Raw genomic sequence first — 16,546 nt, 5'->3', positions numbered from 1 at the left:
ATATATATATATATATATATATATATATATATATTTATTTATCCTATTTCTAAAATAATACAACAAAATCATATATTTATATATATTAAAATTCCTTATTTTGTATACACAATTGGTATATTAAGTTTTTAATATAAGAAGCTGGTTGTTCAAAAAAAAATATATGTACACAATTGCTAAATTTTTAAAATGACGTGTTACTATTGAAAAAGATGCATACTTCGATTGGTGATCAAAATTTAGAAAAATAATAAGGAGGAATATCACATTCCTCTCTATTCCACATTTTTTTTTCCTTTACATTCTAAAAAAAAAGTAACAATAGAACAAAAATGTTCATCCCAAAAATTGATGAGGAACAAATAGAACGAAAAAGAAAAGAACAAATATTAAAATTCGTTTTTCTTTCAAAATAAACAAAAAATATGTTTATTAATAAAATTTCAATTTTGTAATATAAAAACTTTTATATTTTCACAAATATTGACAGAAAAAAATATTTTTGATAGGAATTTTATGTCTAACTAATCTTAAGGCTCTATTTGAAAATTGTATGAATACTAAACAAGTTTAAATTACTCTTAAAATTTTATTGTATGTTAATATTAATTATATATAGTTAATATAATATATCTAAAATTTAATTGACAAATTTTCTTTTAAAATCAAATGTAAAATTTATCATAAGTACATTACAAATAATATTAGTATTATCACTGAAATTTAATTTATTAAATATTTTTATTGTTTGATTACCATTTAGTATTTTGTTCATTCTCTACAAATTTACTTTTCATTCCTCAAAAACTATTTATTTCATTCTGCATTGTTCTTTTTATTTTTTCATTTTATTTTTCTAATGGTTACCAGTGTTTGGAATTCAATGGTTTATTACCAAGTAAGTACCAACAAAAATATAAGTGATAATTGGTTAATTAAACATTAGGTGTTTCATTTCAAAGTCTAAGTTTGTTTATTACTGTTTATTTATTAAAAAGGATAAAAGAGTAACCAAGGATAACGAAACAAAACTTAAATAGGAGGAACAATTGAGGATTTGGAAGATTTTGGATTACAACAACACCTCCTTAATGCTCGACAATAACCTCCTGGATACCCTAAGCTAATGCACAGTGTGTCGCAGTCTGGTACTGCTGCCACAGAACATACCCCTGGACAAAAATCCGTTATTGGATCTGGTCTTACACCTGTAAGTATTTTACCAAAAAACCAAGCATACGTTATATATCACAAATATGCTACAATTAGTATATGTAATGGCATTATATAACCCTTAAAAGTGGGTTTAAGAATGAATTTTTGTTTGTTTGTGTGGGAAGAGAAAGTATCATTCCAAAATAATTCCAAAATTTGAAACTTTAACTTTAAATAACCGTAGATCATATCATGATAATTAACTATAAGCATATATATTATGTGTTATTGACTAACCTGTGATTAGCATTGCAATGATAGAAACTGCAATGAAAACACATGGAGATCTTCGAAAAACCATTACTAATGTCTTGTGAATCCTTTTTGTTTGGATGTTTTGGAGTAGTTGTCAAGATTTAAAGCTCTATATATACACAAATTCTGAAATCTTAGTCTTTTGGCAACAAATCAGTATGTTATTAATATCTATCTTTAAAAGATATATATCTATATATATATTTATATAAAGATATTATAAATGTCATGCTTTAAGAGTTATATATCTATATATGTATATAGATATAAAAGATATATATATATCTATATACATATATAGATATATATATATATATCTATATTATTATTTCAGCAATATTGTATAATAAAATAACTATAACAAGTGAAATATTAGTTAAAATGTCATTGCAGGGCCTTGTTCTTTTTACTGTCGCGCGATCCCACCTGCGACTATTTTTAGGCAAGTTAATCCCTTTTTAATAAAAGGGAAGTACACAACATAGTTTTTGTAGATTTTATATTTTTAATAAATGATTACAAATGGTTACAAATAGGTTATAGATAAGTTATAGAATAATTTATATATTAATTGGTTACACTTAAATATTGGGTGCAACCTTAATTTGGAATATTCCAAATTGATAATTGATATATTAATGGTAACAAATAAAATCATAGATATTCCAAACTGTATTTTCGGAAGATTTTAGTCTGATATCAAGTTGTTTCCAAAGATTTTTAAACACAATATTACAAATTTATTTTCTACATATTTTATTGATAAACCACAACTTTCAATAAAAATTAGGACCTGTGATAGAGCACAGATTGAAAATTTTTATTTATATTATAATTTTAAAACTTACATACTTTAGCACGGGTTAAATTTTTATATACTCTAGCACGGATTAAATTTTTATATACTCTAGCACGGAAGCTATTGGACCCACTCTAATAGGGGTTAATAATTTTATATAGCACAGATTAAAATTAACAATATAAGACTTACATAATAGATTTACATTTCATGAGTGATATTTACCATAAAAATTATTTGCATGAGTTGTATCCAAATAATATTATAAACAATTACATATCTAATATTTTAAAGATAATAAAATGTATTTCAACTTGTGCTTTAGCACGGTCCAAATCTAGTATCGTAAATATAAGCATTTTAAAGGGTAAAACTGTTAATTCTGTAAATTTTTAATTAAAATCTTTTTTTTATATTGTTAATTATTTTGTACATCGTCTCCTTCGCAGATCTTAATCAATGGATTCAAAACCAGCGACTGTCGCTACTTTTAATTCAAGGTATAGGTGGTGTCGCTAATTATTTTGGCGATCCGAAATCCTAAGATTTAAGTCGCAGGGACTGGAAAATGGGAGAGATGAAGATTTTGAAAGAGAAATAAAGCTGTTTTATTGGTCGCCGATCGCCATCGCCGCAACAATAAAACGAACAGGGCTGTAATCTCTTACATTAAATTCATTAATCAACAAGACCACGTTTTTTTTTTTTTTGTTGAAATGTTAAATTTATTGATAAACAAAAAAGAAAATTATGTACAAAAAGTTTGGTAGAAGCTTGTAAAAAAAAAAAAAACAGAGCAGAGCAGAGCTTTTCAAAAACAGAGTATGGGACAAACGGTCCAGGAGACTAGACCAGTGTTCCATAAGAGGACTCACAACATTTCGCGGACGTTGGAGACTTGTTAACCGGAGAGTGACCTCATCGACAACCATATAAGTGAGGGCAAAGTAGCTACGGGGGGGCCCCTATTGTGGATACGCCCATTACGTTCCCGCCATACAAAATATATCACCGTCTTGAAGAGGAGACGAAGGAGAGCTACGTCGATGGATGGGGAGGTTTTACGGGTGAGAACCCTCGAAGTGATGGACCAGTCAGGGTTTGGAGTGCGACGGAGTAGTGGAATGCTCAAAGCTGACCAAATAGAGAACGTGTACGGGCAGGCAAAGAAAAGGTGGTCCCGAGACTCGTTCCACTCACCACACAGGGGACAGGACTAATACAAATGAAGATATCTGAAATACTTTAGGAACAAAAAAAAAAATATCAGAATTTTTCGGTTGGGTTCAGGGTTCGGTTCGGTTCGGGATTCAGATTTAGATTTTTTTCTTCTCCCTCTTATTATAAAGTTTGACTTTTCTGAATTAAAAAAAAAAAAATTGTCGGTATAAAATTGTTATACACACTCTCGTATATTCATTCGTGGATTAGAGATCACTCAATCCAAAAATAAAAATAAAAATAACACGTTCCCAATCTGAGTTAGAACATTCCGAATTCTCTGATTTGATTTGCGATTCGAAATTTTCAAAATTGCGAAATGGGGAAACCGACGGGGAAGAAGAAGAACAACAACAATTCCGAAATGCCGCCGACGGAAGCTTCCGGCAGCGGCGGCGGAGGTAAGATCGGAAAAACCTTCGATCGTTCCACCACGAAGTTATTCGACGAAGATATGACGATCTTCATCAACCGAGCATTAGAGCTCAAAGAAGAAGGAAACAAAATATTCCAGAAACGTGATCACGAAGGAGCGATGTTAAGGTACGATAAAGCCGTTAAGCTTCTGCCTAGAGATCATGGGGACGTAGCTTATCTGAGAACGAGTATGGCTTCTTGTTATATGCAAATGGGGTTAGGTGAGTATCCTAACGCGATTAACGAATGTAATCTTGCTCTAGAGGCTTCTCCTAGGTATAGCAAAGCTCTGTTGAAACGTGCTCGGTGTTACGAGGCTTTGAATAAACTGGATTTCGCGTTTAGGGATTCTCGCGTTGTGTTGAATATGGAAGCAGAGAATGTTTCTGCTAATGAGATTTTCGAGAGGGTGAAGAAGGTTTTGGTTGGTAAAGGGATTGATGTTGTTGAAATGGAGAAGAATTTTGTTAATGTGCAGCCTGTTGGAGCTGCTCGGTTACGTAAGATTGTTAAGGAGAGGTTGCGGAAGAAGAAGAAGAAGAAGAAGACGGCGATGATGATGATCGCTGAAAAAGATAAGAGTAATGAAGCTCTTGTCGTCGAGGATGCGAAAGTTGAGAATGGAGAGGAAGCTGATAGCGGGAAGAAAGAGAAAGGGAATATAGTGGCGAGAGAAGAGAAGAAGCTAGAGGATAAGGTTGTGGTTGAGGAGAAGAAAGTGAGTCCTGTTATGGACAAAGAGGTCATTGCTTCGGTGATTGTTGAACGAGGAGGGAACGTTAAGGAGGACACAACAGTGACTAGGACAGTGAAGTTGGTTCATGGAGATGATATACGGTGGGCGCAACTGCCGTTGGATTCTAGTGTTTTACTTGTACGAGACGTGATCAGGGATCGGTTTCCTGCTCTGAATGGTTTCCTGATCAAATATAGGGACTCAGAGGGTGATTTGGTTACCATTACTACGACAGATGAGCTGAGGCTGGCTGCATCTACGAGGGAGAAACTTGGTTCCTTTAGATTGTATATATCTGAAGTTAGCCCCAATCACGAACCAACTTATGATGTCTTGAACAACGAAGAAACAGTTGATAAGTTTGCCAAGGGATCGAGTAGTGTCGCGGATAATGGAAGCGTCGGAGACTATGTTGAATCTGCGAAAGCGTCTACTGGTCTTGAGCATTGGATTTTCCAGTTTGCGCAACTGTTCAAGAATCATGTCGGGTTTGATTCAGATTCGTACTTGGACCTTCATAACCTTGGGATGAAACTGTATACAGAAGCAATGGAAGATATCGTCACTGGCGAAGATGCGCAAGAACTTTTTGATATTGCTGCTGATAAGTTCCAAGAAATGGCTGCACTTGCTATGTTTAACTGGGGAAATGTTCATATGTCCAAGGCAAGAAGGCAGATCTATTTTCCTGAGGATGGTTCAAAAGAAACTATACTAGAGAGAGTTGAGACCGGATTTGAATGGGCAAAGAATGAATACAACAAAGCTGCGGAAAAATATGAAGAAGCGATTAAAATTAAGTCTGATTTCTATGAAGCTTTTCTAGCTCTCGGGCAACAACAGTTTGAGCAGGCTAAGCTTTGCTGGTATCATGCACTCGGTGGCAATGTAGATATTGAAAGCGAGGCTTCCCAGGATGTTTTAAAGCTCTACAACAAAGCTGAGGAGAGCATGGAAAAGGGTATGCAAATATGGGAAGAGATGGAAGAACGTCGTCTAAATGGAATCTCCAATTTTGATAAACACAAAGAACTGCTGCAGAAGTTAGGCTTGGATGGAGTATTTAGTGAGGCGTCTGATGAAGAAAGCGCAGAGCAAACAGCTAATATGACATCCCAGATTAATCTTTTGTGGGGTTCTTTACTGTATGAACGGTCTATGGTGGAGTATAAGATTGGCCTACCGACTTGGGATGAGTGCTTGGAAGTAGCAGTGGAGAAATTCGAATTAGCAGGAGCTTCTGCAACTGATATAGCTGTCATGGTCAAGAACCATAGCTCAAGCGACAATGCACTTGAAGGTAATCAAAGTTTGTAAAATAAATTACCAACCTCTAGCGAAATCACTTGCAAATATGAGCCAATTAAAATCATCACAATCGAATAATAACTGTAGGTATGGGATTCAAGATCGATGAGATAGTACAGGCATGGAATGAAATGTATGATGCTAAAAGATGGCAGATCGGTGTCCCATCTTTCCGGCTAGAACCTTTGTTCCGGAGACGGTCACCCAAACTGCATGATATATTAGAGAATGTGTTTTCAGGGCCTCAGTGATGACACCATTCATCACATTATACAGACCTGAACATATCGGCTGGCTTCAGTTTTCACGTATTACTAGGTAAGTTCAAAAGTTTATCCGGGTTTGTGTTTGATGGGAAAACTAATCTATTGATATGTTACAACAACTGTTATTGCAGGTATTGTATTCAGTGAGAGCTATACGCAATTTTTCTTCAATTTTTGGTTTGGTTTCTAAGCTTATGGAAGCATTGAAGCAATTCTTTTTTTCTTTTTGAATCTCTTGACGGGTATGGCCGTGAAGAAGATGTGCGTGATGAGTTTTTTTTTTTTTTGATGAGTTCATCATATTTGTTTATTCATTATGTCATTTTGGGTGGTTTGTAATGTAATTAAGTATATCATAATTTTTTTATTTTTTTATTTATTGATTGTTTGGATTAGTTTGTGTATCTATCTTATCTATGATTGTTACATTCTTATTGTTATGAACAAGATAAATCCGCTGTCCTTTCGAACGATCTCAACAACTTCTGGACTCGAAAGCCAAGTAACAAGTTCTCCTAGCTAACAAACAAGCTCTTAAAACTTCGGGAAAAGGTTTACCCCTGGATAAAGATGAAGGTGGGAAATGGTACCAGGTGTAGGTTCTGGAGTGATCACTGGTGTAATCTTGGACAGATGTCGACTTATCTGAGCAATGAGGGACCTCTTGGAATTCCGCAAAGATCAACCATTGCTGACCTATGGTGTCAAGGCTCCTGGAGGGTACAACCTGCACGATCCGAAAAACAGGTCAACTATCACATTGAGTTAACTACCTTGCAGCTAACAGATGAAGAGGACAAGTATGTTTGATGGCTAAGTGATCAATTGCGAGATGGTCGATCAACAGGGAATATTTACACCGCCCTAAAGGAAACTTTACCAACTGTGGCATGGTATAGGATAGTTTGGTTCACTAAAGGAATTCCAAAGCATAGATTCCTCACATGGCTTTTTGTGTTGAACATATGTCCAACTCGGGACAGACTTCGATCTTGGGGCCTATCGGTAGATCCTTCATGTCTGTTGTGTGGTTCGGCTGAGGAGAGTCGTGACCATCTATTCTTCGACTGTCCGTTCAGCTGGACCATCTGGAATCTCATATCCAATCGGTGCTCCTTTTCCCCTATCTGTTCTTGGTCCGACTGTCTCCAACGACTCATCAACTTCCAAGGAACCCGTGATGCAAAGATCCTCCTCTTCACTGTCTGGCAAGCTACGATCTACCATATCTGGACAGAAAGGAATCACCGCCTCCATTGAAGCAGCTTCAAGTCTACTGACCTCATTGTCAAACAGACTGACTCCCTTCTGCGAAATAGAGCACTAAGCTTCCGCGACTCCAACTCGATCTTGTCTTCCAACATGCTACAATTTTGGCTTGCAGGATCTTAGTTTTCAAAGAGGAAAACCCTTGATGGTGCTTCTCCCTATCTCTAACACGATCTTCTCTCTCTACCAATCATTGATGGTGCGTGAAGTGGTTTGAATTAGTTTCTACAGCCTAACCGTTTTTCTGGTTTGGATTCAACTACTCGGTTCAAATCTAGTTCTACTTAAACTATGGGTTTAATTTGGTTTAGTTATAATTCTAATTTTCTTATCTAATTGGATTTCCAATATTGGGTTTCGGCCCTATAAAACTTTTATTTCATGCTTTAAATTTGAATGCCTTTTAAAAAAAAAAAAAAAAAAACAAGATAATGGTTTTGGTTTTGGTTTTGGTTTGTAGCACTCAAAAAAACTGTTAAATCAATAATAATCATCTCACAGTTGTAAACGGCACGCTGTTATCTAAATTTGAAGTAGAAATGCATGTTATTCTTAAGTCCAGTACGACAAAACAGCACGAATGTTTAATATAAATAGTAAAACGGCACACATGTTTTCTCTGAGTTTTTTTCTTCCCAGAGTTGGCGAAGAGACCCAGAAGACCCAGAAGAACCAGAAGAATACTTAAAAAACACAGAAGTAGAGAATCTTCTCTAGTCATCATCTCTCGCAAGTTTAGGGAAAGCTCTGAAGAAATTAGGGGTTTGCGAATTCGATCACGATCCTTCAATTACTTGGCGATATAATGGAGAAAGTGAGACAACCAACACATGCAGGCTCTTGGTATACCGATAATCGTGAGTTCTCTTTTTCTTTATTTTCTCGCTTGCTTACGATTTCTTACTTGCATGTTCAATCAATCCTATTTAGGGTTGAATAATTAGGTTTTCGATTTCATAATTGTGATAATTTGATCTCATGTTTAGTATAATTATCTGGGTTTTAGGATTTGATTTCTGTAAAAAAGAAAATTTGTGAGATTGTTTTGGAAACAAATGTTTTTTTTTTTGGTTTTCTGCATTGAAAGATTTGATTAAGAAGAAGAATCTGAAGCGTGTTTTATGTTTCTTTATTCATTCAGCTACAAAGTTGTCATCTGATCTGGAAGAATGGCTTAGTGCAACTGGTTTGGTTAAATCTCCTGATGTTCGAGGCGTGATTGCACCGTAAGTTTGTTTGTTTTTGCTGATCTTATTTCCTCTTAAAATGTGATTGAACTTCTCCTGACTTGTTGAAAGGATTCCAGACACGCAGGTTATTCGTACTCCGGTCGTGCAGCTGCCTATGCCTTTGCAAACATTGATCCTACCAACATGTAAGTAAGCTTTGATTGTAATTTCATGCAATCCTTGCTTTCTAGAGCGGTATACTTTGCAATGAGTTAGAGTGAACCCATGAATTCTATCTGACTATTGCTGTGTACATTGCAGTTCACGGATATTTCTTCTTGGTCCATCTCACCACTTTTATACTCCAAAATGTGCCCTTTCGACTGCAACAGTTTACAAAACCCCCATAGGAGATCTACCCGTTGATGTGGACTGTAAGTTTGGCTAGCTTGTCTTATTCTTTACCAAACAAAGATGTTTTCTTTTTTTGGTTTTCTTACGAACTCACCAGTGATTAAGGAGATAAGAGCTATGGGAAAATTTGGAATGATGGATCTTCGGGTAGATGAGGCTGAGCACAGCATGGAAATGCACTTGCCATATTTGGCCAAAGTATTTGAAGGGTAATTACAGGGGTAGTACTGTTAATGCTCAGATATAACTTTAAATAGTGAAGGGGATGGTTTTCTGATACTGGCCCATTCTCGTATTTGATCAGGCACGATGTGAAAGTTGTACCCATCTTGGTTGGAGCAGTAAGTGCTGAACATGAAGCCATGTACGGTGAATTGCTTGCCAAATATGTGGATGATCCCAAGAATTTTTTCTCAGTTTCCTCTGACTTTTGCCACTGGGGCTCAAGGTTTGTCTTAGCTCTTCATCTCCTTTCTTTCATTGAAATACCACATTCTGATGAAACTTTACTTTTATTGTACATTTGCTCAAGAAATCATGTTTTGCTTATCTCTTTCTGAAATTTTCTTTAATTGCCTTTCCAGTGAGCTAAAGGCCTCTGTTATGATTGTTTTTGTATGTTTTGGCTTCTAGGTTTAACTACATGCACTATGACAACACTCATGGTGCCATACACAAATCTATTGAGGCTCTCGACAAGAAAGGAATGGATATTATAGAGACAGGAGATCCAGATGCCTTTAAGAAGTATCTTCTGGAGTTTGACAACACGATTTGTGGGCGCCACCCGATCAGTATTTTTCTCCATGTAAGCAGTCCTAACCCGTTTCTTTGCCATGGTCAATAACTTCATGAAAATTAGTCTTAAGTTTCTAGATCTATGTACATTACTTTTAGAATTTTAGATGCAACCATTGTAATGGATGAATAAAAAGGTGAATCTGGTACTCAACTTGGCTACCTTTAGCCCATATCGGGTGTGTAGATATTCCTCAAAACTTATTGCTTCTGTTTTATGTTTGTGATTACCTTCAGATGATAAAACATTCTTCAAGCAAGATTAAGATCAATTTCCTGCGGTACGAGCAGTCAAGCCAATGCCAGACAATGCGAGACAGCAGTGTCAGCTATGCATCTGCTGCAGCCAAGTTGGAAACCTGAACTAAACAAAAGATGGAAACTTGGTGTGCTAAAAATTCCCATTTGCTATTTTACATTTTAGTTTCAAGGTTTTTTCAGGGTCGAAATGTATCTTCTAAACACATTTGACAATGCAAAGAACCTTAGAAAACCAAAGGTTTCGTGCTTACAATCCTCTGTAATAACAACAACTAAAAAGCACAAGACTCTCTCTTCTATTGATATCTAATTTTTCATTTTTCCTCAGTAGACTATGTTCGTACAAGGAAGCACAAATCAAGTGTCTTGACACTTCACACACTTTGCTTAAACTCTACAGAAACATTCATCAAAAGTTTACTCTTACAATCTCCTTACTTTCTGAAAACTCAGGCAGAGCTTCCTTCCGATGCCTTCTCTCTCTACTGTAAATGATCCAGAACAGAAGTGAGAGCATCACAGCTGTCCCTAATATGGCCAGACCCACATATACCCAATAGCCATAACGCCGGAGTCCAGGACAGTGGTCATTGGTTATGTCTCTAAAGGTCTGCTTTGCGTATGAACAGTCCTGAAGCTGGACCAGGAATGGCGCGTCTCTTATCAAACCCGTGCTGATGTTAACACCTGATGCCATCTGACTGTATAGAGCCGGTGTGAGCCTCCCTGTTGTGGCGCAGGTTCCATTCTGGCTCACTTGGCACACGAAACTGGTCCAGGCCTGTGAGTGTTGTGACATCACTAAGATTTTTGTGTACAACTAGTGACAGTTTCAACTCTAAAGAAACTGGACAGAGGGACTTACTTGAGTAGCATTGTTCAAATCGAGCTCACCAGGCGAACAAGAGCGATCGGTAAGGTCATGGTTAAAAGGATTGCAGAGCAATGGAAGCAGAGGTCCAGACTGGTTATAATACATTGGGACAAAGACTGGAGAGAAGTTGATGTTGGAGACATTAGTGATGACAGTGTTAATTAAATCCACGAGCTGACCCGTCACCTCCCTGCTACGCATCAAAGTTTCCTGAGCTGTGGCATTGTCTGTACAAGGCAAGATCTCGTCAAGAGCAGTGTTGCTTGATGGTCTCTCAACCCATTCGCTCATTGCCACACATGTGTCTGCTGTTGCACTGGTGTTGAAAGAGAAACACATTCAGTTATGTTTGAACTGTAACTAACAAAGAACAAGTTGATGAAGAGACATGAGACATACTTGTGTAGCACAAGGAATGTTCCGCTCAAGATGAATGTACCTGTCACCAGAATCCATCCCAAAACCACAAGGCTGCACAAAGAGGAAAAGGATTCAGATAGTTTTTACTCATAAAAGTCATACAGTGAACATTTCAGGGTTTTTACTCACGTGTAAACGATGACCTGCATCCCGAATATTGAAGAAACTGCAAAAGAAGAAGTAACAAGATCACTAGAGTTAATACATAAGTTGACAGAATTCATATAGAAGTTCGTTTCCAAGAGTTTTGTCTTAGAAAGGATGAAAATTACAAAAGATACGGATTCAAGATTTACCGAGACCAAGAAATGTCACGACAAGCATGACGATAGAAACTACAATAAGCGCCGCCTTCCTGCAAGAACAGATATCACCATTATACATAGTTTTCCAAGAACCAATAATTAGGTTCCTGTAACAGACAGTATGTTAGGACTTCTTACACGGAGTCAAGAAAATGTCTTATGTTATTGGAGCTACTAGTCGATTTCTCGGTGATGGTGGCTACAGAAGAATCCAGTTTCGCTCCAATCTGATCGATTTCAGTTTGGACATTTGCAGGTAAAAGGACCTGAAGAACTGCAGCCTGCTTGGCTGAAGCAAGATAATCAGAGATAGCTCTAAGCTGTGAAATGGTGCTATCAGCTTGGCTCATGACATACTCTAATGTCTCCGTCGTGCTTTTGTTGTACCTGATCTGACCCGAGTATAGCAGAACACATCCGATTCTGTGACAAACAAAAACTCAAATGTTAATCAGTTTAAGACAAGAAGCACTCTACATAACAAACAAAGTGGTGTTAATCTTTTCTCCGAACTCACATTGCAATAACGGTGAAGATGAGGAGGCAGATGAGGGAGACAACATAAGCAAGTTTTGAGTATCCAATAGATTTGCTTCTATGGCAAATGTGACACATACAGATGACCAATAAACAGATGCCGAAGCCGAGAAACCAGACAGCAGCAAGAACAAAGAGAGGAGCAGCTGTATAGCTCACAGACTGCAATATCAAAAAACACAAACACATAATCTAAACCTTAGCACAACAAACAAAAGAAACAAGTAAAAAGATAAACTCAAGAAGTGGAAGATCTTACGGCCCAGTAATGCTGGTTACTGATGTTCCATCCTCCAGTATACTTCTCGAAACCATTGAGAGGATCTTTTCTGAAAGTTCTTTGAGCAGCTAAAGCAACTGAAGCAACTTCATTCACTTGAGGATTGTTGTAACCAGGTCCTAATAATGGCGCCTCTGCCACTATAAATTTCATTGCAGAACCTAAATTCTCGGAAGCTGAAAGAGACAAATCACATAAAGATTCAAGAATATAACCTTTTGTTTTGTTAACCCTAGAAATTGCATAGACAATGTCAAGAGTCATCAAGCCCTAACAGCTACAGAGAAAAAATGAAGTTCTATTTTTTTCTTTTTTTTTTTTTTCAGATTATAGACAAAACCCATTACGAATGAGTGCAAAATCTGTGAAGGATTTAGCAAAGTTTTGAACTTGTGAGGATAGTGAAGTGTGGCATTTTCATGGAAAACAAGAAACAGAGAATGTAGAAGAAGACAAAATCTAAAAACTGTAACTATTCCACTTTTACTTTCCGGGGAAAGAGAAGAAGGCTTTACTCAAGATTCAAGAAAGAAAGAAACACAAACCTGTGGGAGGCTGAGTAGGAGAAATGTGAATAGTGGAAGCTCCATGAGAAATAGAAAGAGCAGTAAAGAAGCAACATAAAAAGAGAAGAAGAAGAAGAAGAGACATTACTAACTGTACGTATACTGTGACGCAATCTTGAGAAGAGATAGAGAGAGTTGCAGTGGTGAAGCAGAGCAAAGAGAGAGAAGAAGAAGAAAGACAAATAATTATAAACACAAAAATGCTTTTTCGAATATCTATGTGACCCTTTTTAACAAAAAAAAGAATATCTATGTGACCCACTAAAGACTTTTCTGCAGTTTTTTCTGTAATGAGTTTAGATTGATGATACACACAAAACCAGGTTTTCTTTAGAAGTGAATTATTGAACAATGGAATCTAGTAGTTTTAACTTTTACCGCGTGTGTTATCTATTACTATATCTTATAAAAGGAAAATATTAGCAAAAGTATGTTTTAAGAAATTTTGAATATTTATCTTAGTCACAGTAAATTTCAAATTCTATGGTATTTACTATATAAAGTATTGTATATTAGAATTTTAACATTTGTTATTATTTAAATTAGGATTTTTAATATATTTAAAAGTAGATACTACATATATTGTAAGTTATCATGGTAGTAGTTATGCATGGATACTACTAGAAATACAATAGAAATTAGAGACAAGTGTATAGAGGAAGTGTATGTATCATTTACATCCAATAAAAAAGTATCAGATATTAAACGTCCAAATAAAACATAAGTACAGTATTTTTAGATTTTTCCCTAATAAAAATGATTAGGTAATAACTCGCACTATATGCGGGATAAATCGACTCAAATAAAATTATTATAAGTAAAATTATTATCTGGAATTTTAGGTATTATAAAAATAATTTTACACATAATTTTTTTTATTTTATTCAAATTTACATTTAATTATTTTGTGTAAAAATATAATATAATGTTAATTATTGTGATAATTGTGATAATGTTATTTATTTTTAAGATTATTGTAATAATTAATTTTTAATATATACTCTCTTTGTTTCATAAAGAGTATCATTTTACATTTCCAATGCACTATTTTATATTTTCAATGCATCTTTTCATTAGATTTTTTAGTTTTACTCTTAATCTATGACTAAATTAACCCATTAAACATTTATTAAATAAGGACATACATGTATATTCTAATATTTTCTTAATTTGTGTGAAACGTGTCAAAATGACATTTATTGTGAAACAGAGGGAGTACTTGAATAGTCATCAAAATTTTTAAAATCGGAGAATAAGTTTTGTATTTCAAAAAATTAAATAAATGAATAAGTTTTTTAATAGTTTATGAAATGTAATTTACTTTAAATCATTAAATATGTTATGAAAATGATAATTAAATTATTCACTATATATATATATATATATATATATTTTAATAGTTGATGAAATCTTTCATTTTAAAAAAACTAATAGAAAGAAACATTACCTTAAATATTCTAATGACACATTTATATAAATAATAACGAAATAAAGATTTCCATATATATTTTAATGGCATATTTAATAAATCAAAATTTAAAAGACTTATTTTTGTAAATATGTTTATCTTGAGAGGCTTAATTGTAATTAAATCTTCAAATCGCTCTAGCGACGACACATCTATCATTTTCAACAAAATGTTTCTCTATTAATATATAGGGTATATGTTCAAATCAAATATGATCGATTTACATTGTTTATTTACAATGTAAACACACAAAAAATATCACAAGAGATCATCAAGAAGAAAAGGTATTATCATACATACCACTTAACTCTTTCCCAAAGTCTCACATACTTTTTGGAATTCAATTTCATCACCTTCTTGTTGTCACCATTTTATTCATTGTGAAATATTCAAAGAAAGTTTAAACCCAATCAAAATTATATATACTCATCTTCCACAACATTCACCCACACCTAGTTGGGCTTTTTTCTTTCCAACACCTAAGAACATTTGGCAATAGTAATACACCCATCTTTTCTTCCAAAACCCAAACCCCTTTTGGTGGTTTACGAAAAATATTATTCCTCGACAAGGAGAAGAAAGTGGGAAAAAAAACCAATAAGTTGAATCATATGGAAGAAACAACAAACTATAATTAAATATAAAAATGAAACGAAGACCAGAACGTTGTGGGACCAGCCACCTTCTAACAACTACTCTTTTCGTTTCTCAATAACACAATACGAGCGACGACTTTTACAATTTTTATTACAACTTGAAACTGTGTCTTATGTCTTCTTCCTTTCACAAAAGGTTCATTGTACATATACATATGAGCAAATGCACATGAATAAGTTGTTGTTACACAAAAAGATAAAATGGCGTTCCGTGGGAAGTACTTCTTCCCAATACTCATGACTCTATCGCTATTTCTAATAATCAGATACAACTACATAGTCTCCGATGATCCTCCTCTCCGGCAAGATCTCCCTGGTCGTGGATCATCTTCTTCCGGCGATGACGTCGTCGTAAATCCCGTCAAGACTCGGTCAAAGAAGTCAAAGAGACTGTTTCACACGGCGGTGACAGCCACGGACTCGGTGTATAGCACGTGGCAGTGTCGGATCATGTATTATTGGTACAACAGGTTCAGGGACGAACCAGGGTCAGATATGGGTGGGTATACCCGGATCTTGCATTCGGGTCGACCTGATGGGCTCATGGATGAGATCCCTACCTTTGTTGCTGACCCTCTTCCCTCCGGTGTTGACAAGGTTCTTTATCTTATTTAACTTTCTTGTTACATTGGTGATTTATATAATATGCATTGGTTTACTAGCTAGCTTAATTCTCTAATGATCATGATTTTACTTTTCGAGTTTGAGGTTTATAATTGACAATAGTTGCCTAATTAAAACAAATCTCATGGAATCTTGTCTTATATGTTTGAGCTATCGAAATTAATGTAATGTTCATGTTGTAATTTTTGTTTTTTTCTTCTATCAAAATAAAACGATGATGAGTTGTATATAATGTCCAGGGATATGTAGTTCTAAATAGGCCTTGGGCGTTTGTGCAATGGCTACAACAAGCACATATAGAGGAAGAGTACGTATCATTTACATTCTCAGTCCCTTAATTATTTCCTTAATACTCTTTAAAACTCTAAATTTATTTTTAAGTAATACCTCGTAGTTTTGAGTTTATTGATATTATTCAACCCAAACATTTTGGTCCGGAAATGCGACTTTTGATGCTCATATATATTATTATTCTATTGACCATCATGTCAGTTACATTCTCATGGCGGAACCTGATCATATCATTGTTAAACCCATACCAAACTTAGCTAGAGGCAACCTCGCTGCTGCGTTTCCCTTTTTCTACATTGAACCGAAGAAATATGAATCAGTTCTCCGCAAATTCTTCCCCAAAGAGAATGGATTGATATCAAGAATTGATCCCATTGGTAATTCACCAGTGATTGTC

At 35.2% G+C, this 16,546-nt stretch overlaps 6 protein-coding genes across 7 annotated transcripts in view; 3 read left to right on the top strand and 3 right to left on the bottom strand.

Moving 5' to 3' along the window:
- LOC109129621 (putative defensin-like protein 80) lies at positions 960 to 1,678 on the bottom strand. Its single transcript, XM_019238110.1, has 2 exons — positions 1,453 to 1,678; positions 960 to 1,208 (listed from the first exon to the last, which is right to left on the bottom strand). The coding sequence occupies exons 1-2, from the start codon at positions 1,514 to 1,516 to the stop codon at positions 1,033 to 1,035; spliced, it is 240 nt and encodes a 79-aa protein (XP_019093655.1). The 5' UTR covers positions 1,517 to 1,678; the 3' UTR covers positions 960 to 1,032.
- Positions 2,720 to 7,723, bottom strand: LOC104752162. The gene is made up of 3 exons (XM_010474227.2): positions 7,162 to 7,723; positions 6,808 to 6,944; positions 2,720 to 3,512 (listed from the first exon to the last, which is right to left on the bottom strand). The coding sequence occupies exons 1-3, from the start codon at positions 7,375 to 7,377 to the stop codon at positions 3,398 to 3,400; spliced, it is 468 nt and encodes a 155-aa protein (XP_010472529.1). The 5' UTR covers positions 7,378 to 7,723; the 3' UTR covers positions 2,720 to 3,397.
- Positions 3,543 to 6,594, top strand: LOC104752161. 2 transcript variants are annotated; one of them, XR_761900.1, is made up of 3 exons: positions 3,543 to 5,943; positions 6,039 to 6,269; positions 6,349 to 6,594. XR_761900.1 is itself a non-coding variant. In XM_010474226.1 (2 exons), exons 1-2 carry the CDS (start codon positions 3,810 to 3,812, stop codon positions 6,200 to 6,202), a joined length of 2,298 nt encoding a protein of 765 aa, XP_010472528.1. In that variant the 5' UTR covers positions 3,543 to 3,809; the 3' UTR covers positions 6,203 to 6,594. The 2 variants fall into 2 exon arrangements, 1 of the variants encoding a protein (XP_010472528.1); XM_010474226.1 differs by having other exon boundaries at positions 6,039 to 6,594.
- On the top strand, positions 8,116 to 10,445 carry LOC104752158 (protein MEMO1 homolog). The gene is made up of 8 exons (XM_010474224.2): positions 8,116 to 8,343; positions 8,628 to 8,712; positions 8,793 to 8,861; positions 8,977 to 9,089; positions 9,167 to 9,278; positions 9,374 to 9,517; positions 9,703 to 9,877; positions 10,105 to 10,445. Exons 1-8 carry the CDS (start codon positions 8,292 to 8,294, stop codon positions 10,228 to 10,230), a joined length of 876 nt encoding a protein of 291 aa, XP_010472526.1. The 5' UTR covers positions 8,116 to 8,291; the 3' UTR covers positions 10,231 to 10,445.
- Positions 10,402 to 13,305, bottom strand: LOC104752160. Its single transcript, XM_010474225.2, has 9 exons — positions 13,090 to 13,305; positions 12,524 to 12,720; positions 12,245 to 12,426; positions 11,866 to 12,150; positions 11,719 to 11,777; positions 11,552 to 11,588; positions 11,402 to 11,473; positions 10,994 to 11,318; positions 10,402 to 10,909 (listed from the first exon to the last, which is right to left on the bottom strand). Exons 1-9 carry the CDS (start codon positions 13,193 to 13,195, stop codon positions 10,538 to 10,540), a joined length of 1,635 nt encoding a protein of 544 aa, XP_010472527.1. The 5' UTR covers positions 13,196 to 13,305; the 3' UTR covers positions 10,402 to 10,537.
- Positions 15,323 to 16,546, top strand: part of LOC104753988 — a 3,316-nt gene continuing 2,092 nt past the window's right edge. The window contains exons 1-3 of the mRNA XM_019237841.1: positions 15,323 to 15,831; positions 16,098 to 16,165; positions 16,351 to 16,543. Coding sequence (XP_019093386.1) covers positions 15,436 to 15,831; positions 16,098 to 16,165; positions 16,351 to 16,543 — 657 coding nt within the window. The 5' untranslated portion in view covers positions 15,323 to 15,435. The remainder of the gene's footprint in view (positions 15,832 to 16,097; positions 16,166 to 16,350; positions 16,544 to 16,546) is intronic.

Source organism: Camelina sativa, chromosome 16 (genome assembly GCF_000633955.1).
Source record: "Camelina sativa cultivar DH55 chromosome 16, Cs, whole genome shotgun sequence".
In the NCBI taxonomy this organism is placed as follows: Eukaryota; Viridiplantae; Streptophyta; class Magnoliopsida; order Brassicales; family Brassicaceae; genus Camelina; species Camelina sativa.
This window is presented reverse-complemented; position numbering and strand designations above follow the sequence as displayed.

Coding starts and splice junctions, on each gene's coding strand:
- LOC104752160 (XM_010474225.2), bottom strand. CDS start 13,195: ATGTCTCTTCTTCTTCTTCTTCTCTTTTTATGTTGCTTCTTTACTGCT. Junction 12,151..12,244: donor ATCTTCACCGTTATTGCAAT/GTGAGTTCGGAG, acceptor TGTTTGTCACAG/AATCGGATGTGTTCTGCTAT. Junction 11,778..11,865: donor AGACATTTTCTTGACTCCGT/GTAAGAAGTCCT, acceptor CTGTTCTTGCAG/GAAGGCGGCGCTTATTGTAG.
- LOC104752161 (XM_010474226.1), top strand. CDS start 3,810: ATGGGGAAACCGACGGGGAAGAAGAAGAACAACAACAATTCCGAAATG. Junction 5,944..6,038: donor AAGCGACAATGCACTTGAAG/GTAATCAAAGTT, acceptor TAATAACTGTAG/GTATGGGATTCAAGATCGAT.
- LOC109129621 (XM_019238110.1), bottom strand. CDS start 1,516: ATGGTTTTTCGAAGATCTCCATGTGTTTTCATTGCAGTTTCTATCATT. Junction 1,209..1,452: donor CATTGCAATGCTAATCACAG/GTTAGTCAATAA, acceptor AAATACTTACAG/GTGTAAGACCAGATCCAATA.
- LOC104752158 (XM_010474224.2), top strand. CDS start 8,292: ATGGAGAAAGTGAGACAACCAACACATGCAGGCTCTTGGTATACCGAT. Junction 8,713..8,792: donor GTTCGAGGCGTGATTGCACC/GTAAGTTTGTTT, acceptor AAAGGATTCCAG/ACACGCAGGTTATTCGTACT. Junction 9,279..9,373: donor TTGGCCAAAGTATTTGAAGG/GTAATTACAGGG, acceptor GTATTTGATCAG/GCACGATGTGAAAGTTGTAC.
- LOC104752162 (XM_010474227.2), bottom strand. CDS start 7,377: ATGAGTCGTTGGAGACAGTCGGACCAAGAACAGATAGGGGAAAAGGAG. Junction 6,945..7,161: donor TGTTCAACACAAAAAGCCAT/GTGAGGAATCTA, acceptor CGGATCGTGCAG/GTTGTACCCTCCAGGAGCCT. Junction 3,513..6,807: donor CACTCCAGAACCTACACCTG/GTACCATTTCCC, acceptor TTGTTCCTAAAG/TATTTCAGATATCTTCATTT.